The 13,174-nt window shown below is 37.8% G+C and overlaps 2 protein-coding genes across 2 annotated transcripts in view; both read right to left on the reverse strand.

The window, feature by feature from the left end:
• LOC129807667 (TOG array regulator of axonemal microtubules protein 1) overlaps nt 1-4,414 on the reverse strand; it is a 45,187-nt gene extending 40,773 nt beyond the window's left edge. Inside the window, exon 1 of the mRNA XM_055857088.1 lies at nt 2,393-4,414. Coding sequence (XP_055713063.1) covers nt 2,393-4,300 — 1,908 coding nt within the window. The 5' untranslated portion in view covers nt 4,301-4,414. The remainder of the gene's footprint in view (nt 1-2,392) is intronic.
• Nucleotides 4,415-7,510: 3,096 nt separating this feature from the next.
• LOC129807668 (cadherin-related tumor suppressor) overlaps nt 7,511-13,174 on the reverse strand; it is a 92,138-nt gene continuing 86,474 nt past the window's right edge. The window contains exon 9 of the mRNA XM_055857089.1: nt 7,511-11,264. Coding sequence (XP_055713064.1) covers nt 8,570-11,264 — 2,695 coding nt within the window. The 3' untranslated portion in view covers nt 7,511-8,569. The remainder of the gene's footprint in view (nt 11,265-13,174) is intronic.

Raw genomic sequence — 13,174 nt, forward strand, 5'->3', positions numbered from 1 at the left:
CTGGTGTTGGTCCCACGAAGTTCAAATATTCTAGAAAGTTGTAGCATTTGGTGAGATCTTTCGTTTAAGCCCTCATTCATCAAAATCGGTCACATAGAACCGGAGATATGATTTTTTGAATGTTGTGAAATTTGACCCCTCATATCTCCGGTTCTATTGAAACCACAGCGCACATACGCACCATTTTGGAAACGTCCTAGACTGGACTACAACATACTAAAATTTCATTAACTTGCACAATGCCGTTTTTGAGAAAAGTGACTTTGAATTTCGATGAATTTTGACGCTATCACAGCGCCACCTGTGGTGACTTTTTGAACTTCCATCTGAAAGTGCTCATCGAGACGAAACCAAAAACGTAAAATTTATGTCGCTATGTTAATTAGAACCGGAGATAGAGGCCGGTGAATGTGCGAACTTTGACCCCTTATAGCTCGGGTCAGGGGTTATGGATCGACTTAAGGTTTTTTCTGTTTGATAGGTATAATCAACGGCTACAACATACTAAAATTTCAGCCCGATTGCATAAGGAATTTTTGAGTTATTTAACTTTTAAGATTTAAAAATTTTCTTTTTAAAAAAAGCGCCCCTAGCGGTGGTTTTATGAACTTGCGATGTTAGAAGGGGAAGTGGCATTTCACGAGAGCTTTCCAAAAAGCCCTCACTTTTTAAATTCTGACAATTAGAACCGGAGTTATGGCCATTTTAAGAAAATTTTTTTGGACCCTTATAGCTCGGGTCAGGGGGGTCGGGGGACCTTAAGTTTGGTACTGATGGAAAGCTCTAAGGCCCAGCTATAACATACTAAAATTTGAGCCCGCTCGATGCCATAGGGGCGGAGCTATTGAGAAAACAAATAAAGGGGGGTCTTCAAAATGGCGGAAGGAGGGGTGGGGGGTGGGGGGTCAATGCACCAAGTTGCAATTTTCATACGATATTTAACCTTTGCCGAAAACCGCAAGTCGATATCTTTTTTAGTTTAGGAGCTATTAAGCTCCAAAGAGCGGCCGGACGGCCGGCCGGCCGGACGGACGGCCGGCCGGCCGGCCGGCCGGGAACGTAACTTAGCCCCCCATATATTCGTGATCAGGAAGTGGCGAAACACATTTTGGCCAAGTTTGAGCGCGATCGGACGACATGAAATTTTGTTAGGATTATAGTAGGTGAGATTGTTAAGAATCTCACCTAATATGGCCACTTGGGGTAAAAAGTAACAAAATGTATAGAGCAAAAAGTAACAAAAAGCGAAGCATTTTCTGATGTCTTACAGCGAAACCAAACGTCATTACCATGTCTCGCCGCTTGTTGTTTGCATTAGTTAAACGATTTGCATTCTTTTGTGTGTTTTTTCTAAAATAACTTGAAAAGCTCTTTTCTCGTTCAGATAGAGAAAACGGTGTTTTACAAAGATATAGATGAATAAATTTTCTTCGAAAATATGTCCTCTTAGTATTTTTTTCAAATTTACGGAAGCCCATAATGAAGCAAATCAAATTGTGATAATATCTTATGTCTGATACTATTTGCCCCAGCATTTTTGAGAATACTCACAAAATTATTTTTTTTAGAAATCGGCTCGTTAAACGTATTTCCTTACAAAATAGAGGAAAATTACTTTCACAAAATTGTAGAGCGGGAAATTTCGTATAAAATGCGCTAATTAGAAATTTCTGAACCGTTCGAGTAGCTTGTAAAAAAATAAAATATCCGTTTTGTGACTTTTTGCCCCAGTCTCCCCTACAATTTCGTAAATCAGTTTCTTAACAATTCTTTGGAAAATCAAACATGAATCAATTTTACAGAAAAAGTAAAAAGTTTACAGTTTGTGATTAAATATTAAATTAAAAAATCAAAATTAAAAAAAATATATTTGAAGAAGTTTAGAGTGGTATGGGGCAGCTTTGCACTGAGGCAGATTTGAAATTAAGCTTTTTTCTCCCATTTTTAAATTAAACTGATCCTAATCATCATTTGTATTCAGCTAGGAACTAACTGGAATTAACTAGGAACTATATTTTAAAAGTGCTCCATTTTCTTCTGTTGTGGATTTGGTTTTTAGGAAAGAATCTTATTTTTCATATGTGAAATTGTGAAATTGTTTAAATTATATCATTTTGATTTTTTAACAGATAAAAATGGAATACTTGTCAATTATTTTTTTTTACAAAACAGAATGATTTATTTCTGCCCTAAATACATTAAACTAATTTTCTTAAGTGAAAATAACGTTTATGAGCAATTTAGATGAAATAAAATTTTTTAATTGCCCAATCAGAAGGTAATGTATCGTCACTTGGGAGTCATTTTACCCTATATACACTCTAGTACTTTTAATTAATTAAAGGCGGACTTTGTATAAATGATGTAAAAATGTAAAATTCTGTAAACTTACCCCACTTTTGAGCTCCTTGTACACACTTTCATCAACAAGATTAAGATCTTCCCATGATTTTGTCTTATTTTGTAGATTATCATCCTTCGGAGGGCTTTTAATTTCCATTTCTTGAATATTATCCTTTTGACTATCTTCAGAATTATCTCGACTTCGTGCTGGAATGGGAGATACCATTGGACTCCTCTGTAAATTGTGAATCATTTCGATGGGTTTATGCTCAGTTCTTGGGCTTAGCAGATCGGCTGTAAAGCTGAATCTTCTCGCTTGGTGCCTTGGGGATGCGGATTTGTGTCTCATAATTCTACCGCGGTCAGGAGAGTAACCAGGATCCGGTGATGTGGAGGGATAGTTTGGAGAATCGAGTTTCGTAATGGTTGCTGTTCTTGGACGTTGAATTGGGGGTTTTGTGTTGTCATTGGGGATATTAATACTTAGGTAATTCATCGGGGAAGATGAAGAATTTGTGGTGGTATTTTGCGGAGTTGATCTGCCTGAAGAGGGTGGTGTGGCTATTGTCATGATAACAGGACGAATTTGATCATCCCCATCACTTTGAGTTACATTGTCACTATCCGGTGTTCTCATCTTGACCACTTCCCCACCAAAATGTACCCTACGCGGAGTTCTTCTGGCTTCTGCCTCAACATCTTCAATTTGTACAGGAGTTTCTTGTACTTTAGTTTCGACAATAGTTACTTCATCCTCTTCACTCTCATCCTCATTGGAATGGTTTTCCATAGAGGCTTCCATGGACGATGGATCAGCTTCGAGAATTCTCATTGTTACAGCTGTATCTTGGTTAATCTTAATCTCAGTCTCCATTATCACTTTTGCCGGTGGGATGTCATCCATGGGAATTTCTTCCATATTGCAATTCTTCACTTCACCACAGCATCCACTTTCATCGACAGATTGGGGTTTTCCTGGACTCACAGCCGTCATATGATTAGTCGTGACTTTCCATTGAACTTCTTGGGATTCCGAACTGACACTACTGTCGCTGGAAGGAGCTTTCGGTTGATGCTTCCATGAGCCTTTGCTCTCAGTACTTGATGGGATATGGAGATCAATTCCAGAATCCCTGGATGTAGGTTCAGTAAGTCCGTAAACACTACAGAGGAGATCAAAGTTCCTCCGAGCACTATGAGGCATCACATCGTAAAAATCCTCCTGACCTACGTAATCTCTTATTTTTAAGAGAATCTTCAGGGCAACTTCCTGAAAAGTTATCTGTACCGTTTTTTCGAGCAATGCCTCAACGGCTGAACGTAGAATATGATGCCTCTTGGGAGTGGGTTGAGTGGCTTGTACGAGAGCCGGCATCGAGAGCATTGTCCCCACTGTGAGACGTCCTCCAAATGGGTCTTCATGGGGGTGTTCCATTCCCAGATCAATAATCTCAAGGAGAACCGTTTCGGGCATTGCGGACTCTGAGATGTACACCCGTAGGGCATCCAGAGCTCCCTTTCTTACTGCTGGAGCCGAATGACCAAGATTCTCCACTAGAACTCCCATCAATGGGGACACATGCAGGTCAGCCCTTTGTCCAAGAACAAGTAGGACATCCACGAGAACTCTAAGAGCATGCTGACGCACTTGCCACTCAGGATCACTAAGGCGCTCATTGAACTCCCCAAATAATTCTGTCACACTGATATTGGTAGGAAGATGTCCTGTCCGAATAATATGCTCCCACAGGGGTGTCAATTGTATCACATTGAGCACGCGACCATGATTTCTCTGATCATCCAGTCCTCCGCTACTGAGCCTTCTCGCATGGAATTTTGCCGATCCAGGATACTTATGGTCCACAATTCGAGTTTTCTCATCAGAATCTTGGGAATCCTGATGAAGGAATCCATTGGAGGAGGCTGGTTTTCGCGAAAAGACACGACGAAAAAACATTTCAAAACTTTTGTCAACAGTTTATCATTCTCAGGGAATTGAAAAAAAAAGACACAAAGGATAGGCACTAAACAGGGGTTTGCTTTTGTGGGAGCTTTTCTTTGAGGATTCGACCGATTCTCTTAGTTGCCAACTCGCGACTGTCTCACCGATTCTCCCAACTGAGTCAGCCGGCCAAGAAGCTTTTGTGTGTACCTCTTAAAGCGTTGTGTTGTTCTCTCCTGGTTTCCATGCGCACCATGTTGGACATTTTCAAGAGGAACCCTTTGGAGAGTCAATCAAGGTGGCATTTTTAGAGACGTAGATGTTCCCACTTCTCGGACTCTGAGAGAGAAATATTAATAATTTACCCCTCGCCCTATAGCGGCTCATATTTTGACATAGTTATTTCAAGATAAAGTTTGAAATAAATTATTAATTATTATAAATTGACCAGAGGTTTGGACATATCCATTACTCGGAGTCTTGATCGATAATTCAAACTCATTGAAAGAATGGTGATTAATTTAATCCTTATAGGGGAACATGGGGTGGAATGTGATAAGATGTAAAATTTAAAATTCAATATATTTCATGAGTAAAAAGATCGAACTTCTTACACAGTAGCCTTCATAATTTTTATTAAATATTTCAAAAATATAAAAAAATATAAATTTTGAAACTTATAAAGAAATATCAATTTTGATCACATGTTTTCTCAAAATTAAGTATTTTATTCATGATTTCCTTTATTGAAAATGTCATTTGGGATGAAATATGTTTGTCAAACACTTGCTCTGATATTTATTTAGCGAACACCGTTTCTAGTTCGTCTTTTCGGCCTCTTGTACACCGGCGAAAACACTTCTTTTTTACTAAAAAAGTAGACACGAAATTTTCTAAACTTATTGTAACTAATCTTTTTTCGTACTTCTTTACAATTTTTTTTTCTTTGGGAGTATTGCACTACAAACGGATCCCGGTGAAAATCTCGAAAGTCAAAATCCCGAAAGCCAAAATCCTGAACGCCAAAATCCCAAGAGCCAAAATTTCTATTGGGTCAAAATCCCGAAAGCTAAAATCCCGAAAGCCAAAATTCCGAACGCCAAAATCCCAAAAGCCGAAATCCCGAATTCTTAAAAGTGTCATAGCTACTCCCACGATTGCACCTAGACATCCTAGGCATTTTCCTCCATATAATTTTATCTCTTTCAGGATTTTGAACATTCAGGATTTTGGCTGCCATCGACTACAAACATATTTCATACATTTCTAAAAAAAAGTATTTGAACTTGAAAACACTTTAAAAGTTGATTTTTTGCAAATTTTAACTTTACGAAAAGATCCAAAATTTACGATTTTGTTAATAATGGTTTATCAAAACGATCAAACCACATAATGATATCTCCATTAGAAAAAAAACACTAAAAATATACTACGAATAATGAATTACCAAAATTAAACATGTGGCTGTGATACTACTACAAATATAGTAATTTAATTTATTTATATTGAAAAACCGGATAGTCATACATAAATGCCCAAAAGAATAAACAATATTTTCCTAAAATATAAGATTGTAAGAAAACTTACAATAAAAGTCAAATTTTTGTTTATTAAATGTGAAGTTGCAAATTTTGTGTCGAAGTTGAGATGTACACCTCCAAAAATTAGAAAAATTTACAATTTTCGATTTTCTTAAAAGTCGTAATTCACGAGAAATAGAAAAAATAGTCTAAAGTGCGATGCAAATTGAAGATTATTGTTATTACGGAATTTTGAAAACGAAACCTTTTACACCAAAAAATATTGCAAAACAAGTGAGAAATTTCTCATTTTTATAAATGTTGTAATTTTTAATTGTCTATAACAGAGTGTGTAATATTATTGTAAATATGTATGTAAGTTATTAACTATTATCATATTTTACTGATCAACAGTTTACTTACTAAAATTGATTACTTAGCTGAGATTCACAATTTCGGCTTTTGTGGCCACAGGTGAAATCCAACCTCGTCAGATCGGGCACAAATTTTGCATTTACACGTTTTGACACTCAGAGATCACAAATATCATATGCGCTTAAAATCGATTTTCGTAGACGTCCCGTTCGTCCCGTCCATCCCGTCCGGCCCGTCCGTCCCGTCCAGCCCGTCCGTCTCGTCCGGAGTACAAACGCTTCTGGAGAGAGAACGGAAAGAAATATCGACAAGCGGTTTTCGGCAAAGGTTAAATATCGATGAGTGGCTAGAAGTTGATGATGTCAGACCCACCCCCCACTCCTCCTCCACTATTTTGGAATACCCTCAATTTTGTTTTGTGTTATTTAAAAATTGAACTTTTTGAAATTTGTCAAGAAACTTTTAGAATTTTTAGAAAAGAATTATTTTTTATATGAAATAAAATTAATTAATTTTTTTTGAAATACATAAATAACATCTATGAATTATAACTCATTTGCAAAAAGAAAAATTTTTTATTTATTAAAATTAATTATTAATTATTATATATAAATAAAATTAAAATTAAAATTAATAATTAAAATCATTTATTCCACTTGCTTTCTCGAACATATCATTGTCAAGAAACTTATGGCCGATACGCTCCACAAACCATTTGCGAAACTAAATTATAATTATGATAAGGCTCAATTCCATTTAAAAATAGGAGAGAAAAGTCCAATTTCGACGCTGCCCCAATTCAAAAGTGCCCCACTTCCCCCTATGAATAATTTGTGTGAATTCTCCCTAAATTTAATTGCGGATATTATACCAGGGTAAGAATAAGGAGTAATTAAGTGCGACACTCTCATTTAACAAGAATAGTCTTTACCGATCTGATCTACCACCTCTGATCGTAAAGACCATCCTTAAGTCCTAAGGGGGGGGGGGTGCCAAAGTCACCCGCATTTACGGTATATACTTGAATATACGTATTTGAATGTCTGAAAGCAATATTGGAAAACCAAATTTATTGATACATGTAAACAAAAAATTTCAGAAAATCACCGTTTCCGGTAAAAGGCTTATCAAAAATTAATCTTTGAGAAAAAATTTCAATTTGGAACTCAATGTACATTTACTTACCTCTGCTACTTTACCTTGTCGTCGCCACTAACACAAAAGAATTAAACCATCAAATCTAAGCGACGTAGACGGAGGAAATTCTCACACACCGTACCTTAGAACCCTTTCCTCCAGGACTCCAGCCATGAGAAATGAAACACTAAAATTTATTACTGTCGATTTTATTGATGATAATTTACATGGAAAAAGACATTTCTTTTCATTTCATGCTTCCTAATGTTCCTTTTATACAATTTCACCTCGTCACTGAAATGCTTTTCTACTTCTAATTATGCAACAAATGAACGTGCCAAATATTTTTGTCTAGACATTATCAATTTTCTTGCACACCCTTTAATTTGATAGTTTGTGTTCTTTTTTGTCTAAAATTTCGATATAATTTTTATTTCGCGAATTAATTTTTTTTTATTAACTTAATGGCAAATTTAGACCATTTTCTATAATACACTTTTTTGCATTTTCTATCACTATTTTAGTGGATTCTTTTACATTCTTTAATTTATTTAAATTACAGAGAAAAAAAAACATTTGAACAGTCTTGTTTTTATTTATTTCGTTTCACCTAAGAGTTTTGTAATTTTACATAAGAAAATTAATTGGCTTTTCTTTTGCAAAATTCCGACTTATTTTGTATTCTAACTAAAAATGATAAAAAGGTGTTTTAGAGGGGGTTTTCTTGTTGATTTTTTTTAACTGGAAAAAAGGATTACGATATATTCATTACAAAAAAAATGGATATAACTCCCATTATTATGGCAAGAAGATACAATTGTAGTTCTTTTTTGTTTCCTTATTAATTTTAATAACAAATTACGATCTAACACTAGCAACTTTCATTGATTAATTTATTATAGCACTCGGAGATTGGATTGATGTAGAACCTTGATACAAGGCTGCATCTTTGCACTCGCTCTTTCTCACTAAATTCTCATTACCCATTCACACAGTAAATTGCTTAAGAATATTAAGACTAAGTGGCTACTTGATGTACTAGAGGGATCCCCAAGGCGATGGATCGCTGAAGGATTTTTTTGTGTATTTTTTCGAGGTTGTCCTTCAGCAAATTGTTTGCATTCATGGGGAGATAAATTGTTTTTTTGTTGTTTGCTACTTGTTTATTAATTTAAACTATGTACACCTAAGGAAGAGGTTTAGGTTTATGATGACTGTCAGGGTTTATTTTTGGGATATTGCCTCAGAGTTGTCAGACATACTCTTCGGAGGGCTTTTGCATACTACTGGGAAGTCTTAGGGGTTGTACATGTCCATTTACACTGTCCGGAAGTTCGGCAATGTCCTTGAATACTCCCATTAGACTCTCAAAATTTGGTCCCCAGTTCAGTAGATAGTCCCAGCCAAGAGCTGTAGTTGCACTGGGTGATGCCCCATTTGGTTGTCGATAGATCCCACCCATATGAGTGGACAGGTCATCGTCAGATGCCACCAGGGTGCTCAGAGAGCCCCTAAACGATGAATCGAAACCATCATACGATGGTGGAGGAATTGGTGGTTTTCCCGATCCCGTACCACTTTCATTCCCACGTCGATCATCATCATCCCCTGGTTTTGTGTACTTATCTCCACTGAGGCTGTTGTTATCGTACTCAATCTCTGAGCACGTGAAACTGTCATTGCCACTCTCATCTGTTGACGTGGAACTGTGAGTGTCAACGGCTGGAGAGTGATGTAGATGGGCCAGATGGTGACCCGCTCCGGGTACACGGGGTGCCTCACTGCTACTGGAAACAGCATCCAATGTCGAAACTAAACTACTCGTACGTGGTCGTACATTGAGTCGTTCAATCTCTTCAGCTGTGAGACTTCCTACAGCTGTGACATTGGGTGCTTGGGGTGGAGGTCCCGGATTCTTACGACTAGCACTAGAGCTCTGGCCGGACAGCTGTGACATCACAGGACTGTTGAGACTGCGCTCACTGTTGCTGTGCAGAGCGTCCTTTCCAACGCCGCCGGAACTCGACGTGGTGGCCAGCAGGGCGCTCTGCAAGGGTTTTCCCGAGATGTCGTGCAACGTGAGAATTCTTGGCTGCTGAGAACTGAGCTCAGAACTGGGCGACAGCCGTGCCAGCGGTGTGGATTGATGCTGACGCGGTGTACTCGCTGGTGGGGCACTGGCTGTTGGTGGGACTCTTGGTGCATAGGGTCCAGCATGGTGCGGTGAGTGCCTGTGCTGTTGCTGTGCTGCAGCTTGATGTTTGTGATGAGTGTACGATGCCACAGGTGGTGGTGTAGCTTTGTATTTCCTCACACCGCCGGCTTCGCGATACCCTTTGTAGTGGTAAACGATATCAATGTCCGAAGGTGCAATAGAACTGGCATTTTCGAGGTCATAGTGCTCAGGAAACTCTGACCCCAAATCCACTCCACCTGGATGATCATGGGGATGATGTTGCTGACTCGGTGGTGGTATCGGCGGATGATGATCTTCCCTCAATGGAGGACTCTTACTCACAACTTCCCTCTCAATTATGTCCGGACGCTGAGGTCTCTGATGATCGCCCGATGTGATTTCTCGCTCCTTGTACTTCTTCGAAATGAGTTCTGGAGCCACAAGATGGTGCCCTGCAACACCCCGAATCAGATCTCCATTGTCCGAGTGGAAGCCAACGGTTGGATCACCACCATGGAGACCTCTGCCCATAACACAATCAGCTGCAGATGACATTCCACCACCTCCCAATAGCGTAGGTCCACCATTTTGCTTACTGTGGAGTCCACTGGGTCCACCAGGGCCACCACTCTTCTCTTTCTGCTGCTTCCTCAGCCTGAAGACAATGAACGAAGCAAAGATGGCCACCAATAGAATTACAAAAAATACAATGACAAGGGTTATTCCAATGCTTAGTGGATCGGTAACTTGAGCTGATCCTAGACCAATCAATCCATGACATCCTTGGTAAACTTTCCCACGGGTCTGGACCTCAGGAAAAACACTTCCGGATCCATTAAAAGGCTGAATCTCATTGTTGATAGTAAAATTCGAAAAGCATCCTTCAAATGGCGGTGGAACAGTTTCCAGTGATATCAATTCTCGCCTGACTCCTCCAACTGACAATACTGTTAGATACGGATCTAGAAAATCATGGACACCAGCTGAATCCAGTTCATCTCCAATAAGCTTCCCATCCACCAATACGTGGAGAACTCGACTGAAGGTGTATAGCGTCAGATTGTGCCATTTCCCATCAGCCAGATTGTCATGATGCTGATCAGTCATGTTGACCGGAGAACTCTGTTGAGAACTATAAACCAGTCTTCGATTTCTCAATTCCACTGATGTGTAGTGTTTATTGGTAGCCGCAAAGAGCAGTAGTCCATTAGGCCGCAATGTTCTAAACAAGATACTCATGGATTTGGGAGGATCCTCAGTAAGAGCTAATGTTGTGATATTTCCTCCATTCTTAGAAGTAAATCTCTTCTCACGCGAAACTTCGTAGTTCCACATTGAAGCTCCACTGTAGAGATGCTCGAGTAGTTGCATCCGTCTGTGCTTTTCAGAGATCTGGAACTCAATGAAGCCACCTTCGCTCAAAGAGATAGGATCCAAAGATTGATAGCAATCTGGAGAGAGTAATTCTCCTCCGCATCGACACATAGCTGTATGCCAACGATCCATACACGTCCCAAATGAACCACACAGAGGTAGACTAGGATCACCCGGAAGACCTCTGGAACAAGGTCCTCCAGTAGTCCTGCTGCATGTCGGTACCACTCCTCGAGATTTAAGTGGATTGGTGAGATTAAGTGGTCTTCCATTGATTGATACACTGTGGACGCATCCAATAAGATCGTCTGAATGCACCTGACCAGGACGCTCAAGTACAGGATCGGCAGACATTAAACCACCAATCAGAAGGGGTTGTTTGTTGAAGTTTAGGGTTCTGCGAAAAGAAAATAATTTATTGGATGTTTGTACTGGCGTAGTTAATATATGATTGAATATTTTCCGGTAATCGTCAGTGGGGAAAAAATCACCTCAAGATCAGGGTTGTGCCTTTACATAGTAAAAAAATATGTAAAAATATAAAAAATATGTAAAATGTAAAAAAGGAAAATTAAGCATTTTTGAATCTCTTAAATATTGCCTAAGCAATATAAATATCGATCCTCTGCCACTTCAGGAAGATGTTCAGGTTCGATTCTAAGGCGTTCCAAGGCAAAATTCTGAATTTGATTCAGCCACCTTGTTCTAGGTCTGCCTCGAGATCGACGCCTTCTCACAATGGCTTAGCTTTTCTTGGGAATCTTTTTCGCAATGTAAATATAATACAGTGATACATTGTCTACATTATTGATTATCATATATCCAGAAATTCAAACTAAAAGAAAGTGCTTCAAATAGAAGAGTTGATCAAGAATTATTTAGCTGTTTCTGTGCACTGAAAAGGTCAATAAAAACTCCAGGAGGGCAGGAAAAATTAAGGATTTGTGTTCTTAATACAGGAGATTAAAACACACAACTCAAAACATAAAGCCGCAATATGTATTTTCAAATTAATCTTTATTAAAAAAAAAAAACGATCATAATTGTGCATAAAACTCGCACTACTTAAGTTAAATAATGTTAGGCTCTAGAATCGGCACTGATTCAGCATAAAACGGTTAATATTATGTTCAAATATCCCGCACAACTTAAGCTTTAAATGATTTCACTTGTATGTAATACACTCGTAGCTTTAACACGAAAAGGTTGAAATTGCAAATAAAGAACGCACAGCTGCAGCACAAAACGGTTATAATTGAATATAAAATCCTTACAGTTTTCGAACGAAACATTTAGCAATTTTGATCGTTTTTACTCGGATTCTGTGCAGATTTTATTAAAAATTGATAAAATATCATAATTTCTGTGTGAATTTTTGTTTAATACGTTAGTCTCATTTTAATAATAAAGCACAATGGTTTTTAGAATATTATCACAGAAACATTCATTACCACAGAATCAGTGTTAGCAAGGAGACACTGATTCTCTTCATGAACATTGTTTTCTGGAATGTAATGTCTTGGACAAGGTATATGGCAATTCCCCCAAAAAAATATCGTTATTAAGAGAGCAGGAAATAAATCTTAATTTCAATGATTTTTACAATATTGATGATTAGCAGAAACCACAGAACAATTGGAAAACTCCTTGAGCATGTAAATGTAGAAGTTCAAAAATTATTAATCGTTTAAATGGTTACTATTATATTGGTTCAACTAGGTAGTAGAAAATTTGAATTGGTAAATTTCATCATACATTTTAGACGACAAACTTTACAGCCAAAAATCGCAAAATATTTTACTGATTACAGGAAAATCTTTGATTGAGTAAAATATAAAATAATTAACCTTGATATCTGGTGGGTATCAATCAATTTTACATTTTTTACATTTTAACTTTACATGTTAAAAATGTAGCACGTTAAATGCTTTTTTCACTATATAAAAATGATGTAAAATGTGAAAAAATTCGCCCAACCCTGCTCAAGATTATAAACACTTTTTTAATCTTCCCCAGAGCTTTCCATATACGGACCGAAAGCTCTGGGGAAGATTAAAAAAGTGTTTTTTTTAATCTTGAGGTGATTTTTTCCCACTGGCGATTACCGAAAAATCTTCAATCATACGAAAATAATTTAGGGTGAAAGGAACGTGTATTGGCATTTTAAGAACTCGTGTCAGCACTGATACCCTACCCTATACCATTTTGGATATGAAATTTGAACATCTCTGTTTATAGTAAAACGTATATTACAGAAAAAACGTTATCTTTCTTATATTTTACTAAATACATTCAATAATTTTCATC

Source organism: Phlebotomus papatasi, chromosome 3 (assembly GCF_024763615.1).
Source record: "Phlebotomus papatasi isolate M1 chromosome 3, Ppap_2.1, whole genome shotgun sequence".
Lineage (NCBI taxonomy): Eukaryota > Metazoa > Arthropoda > Insecta > Diptera > Psychodidae > Phlebotomus > Phlebotomus papatasi.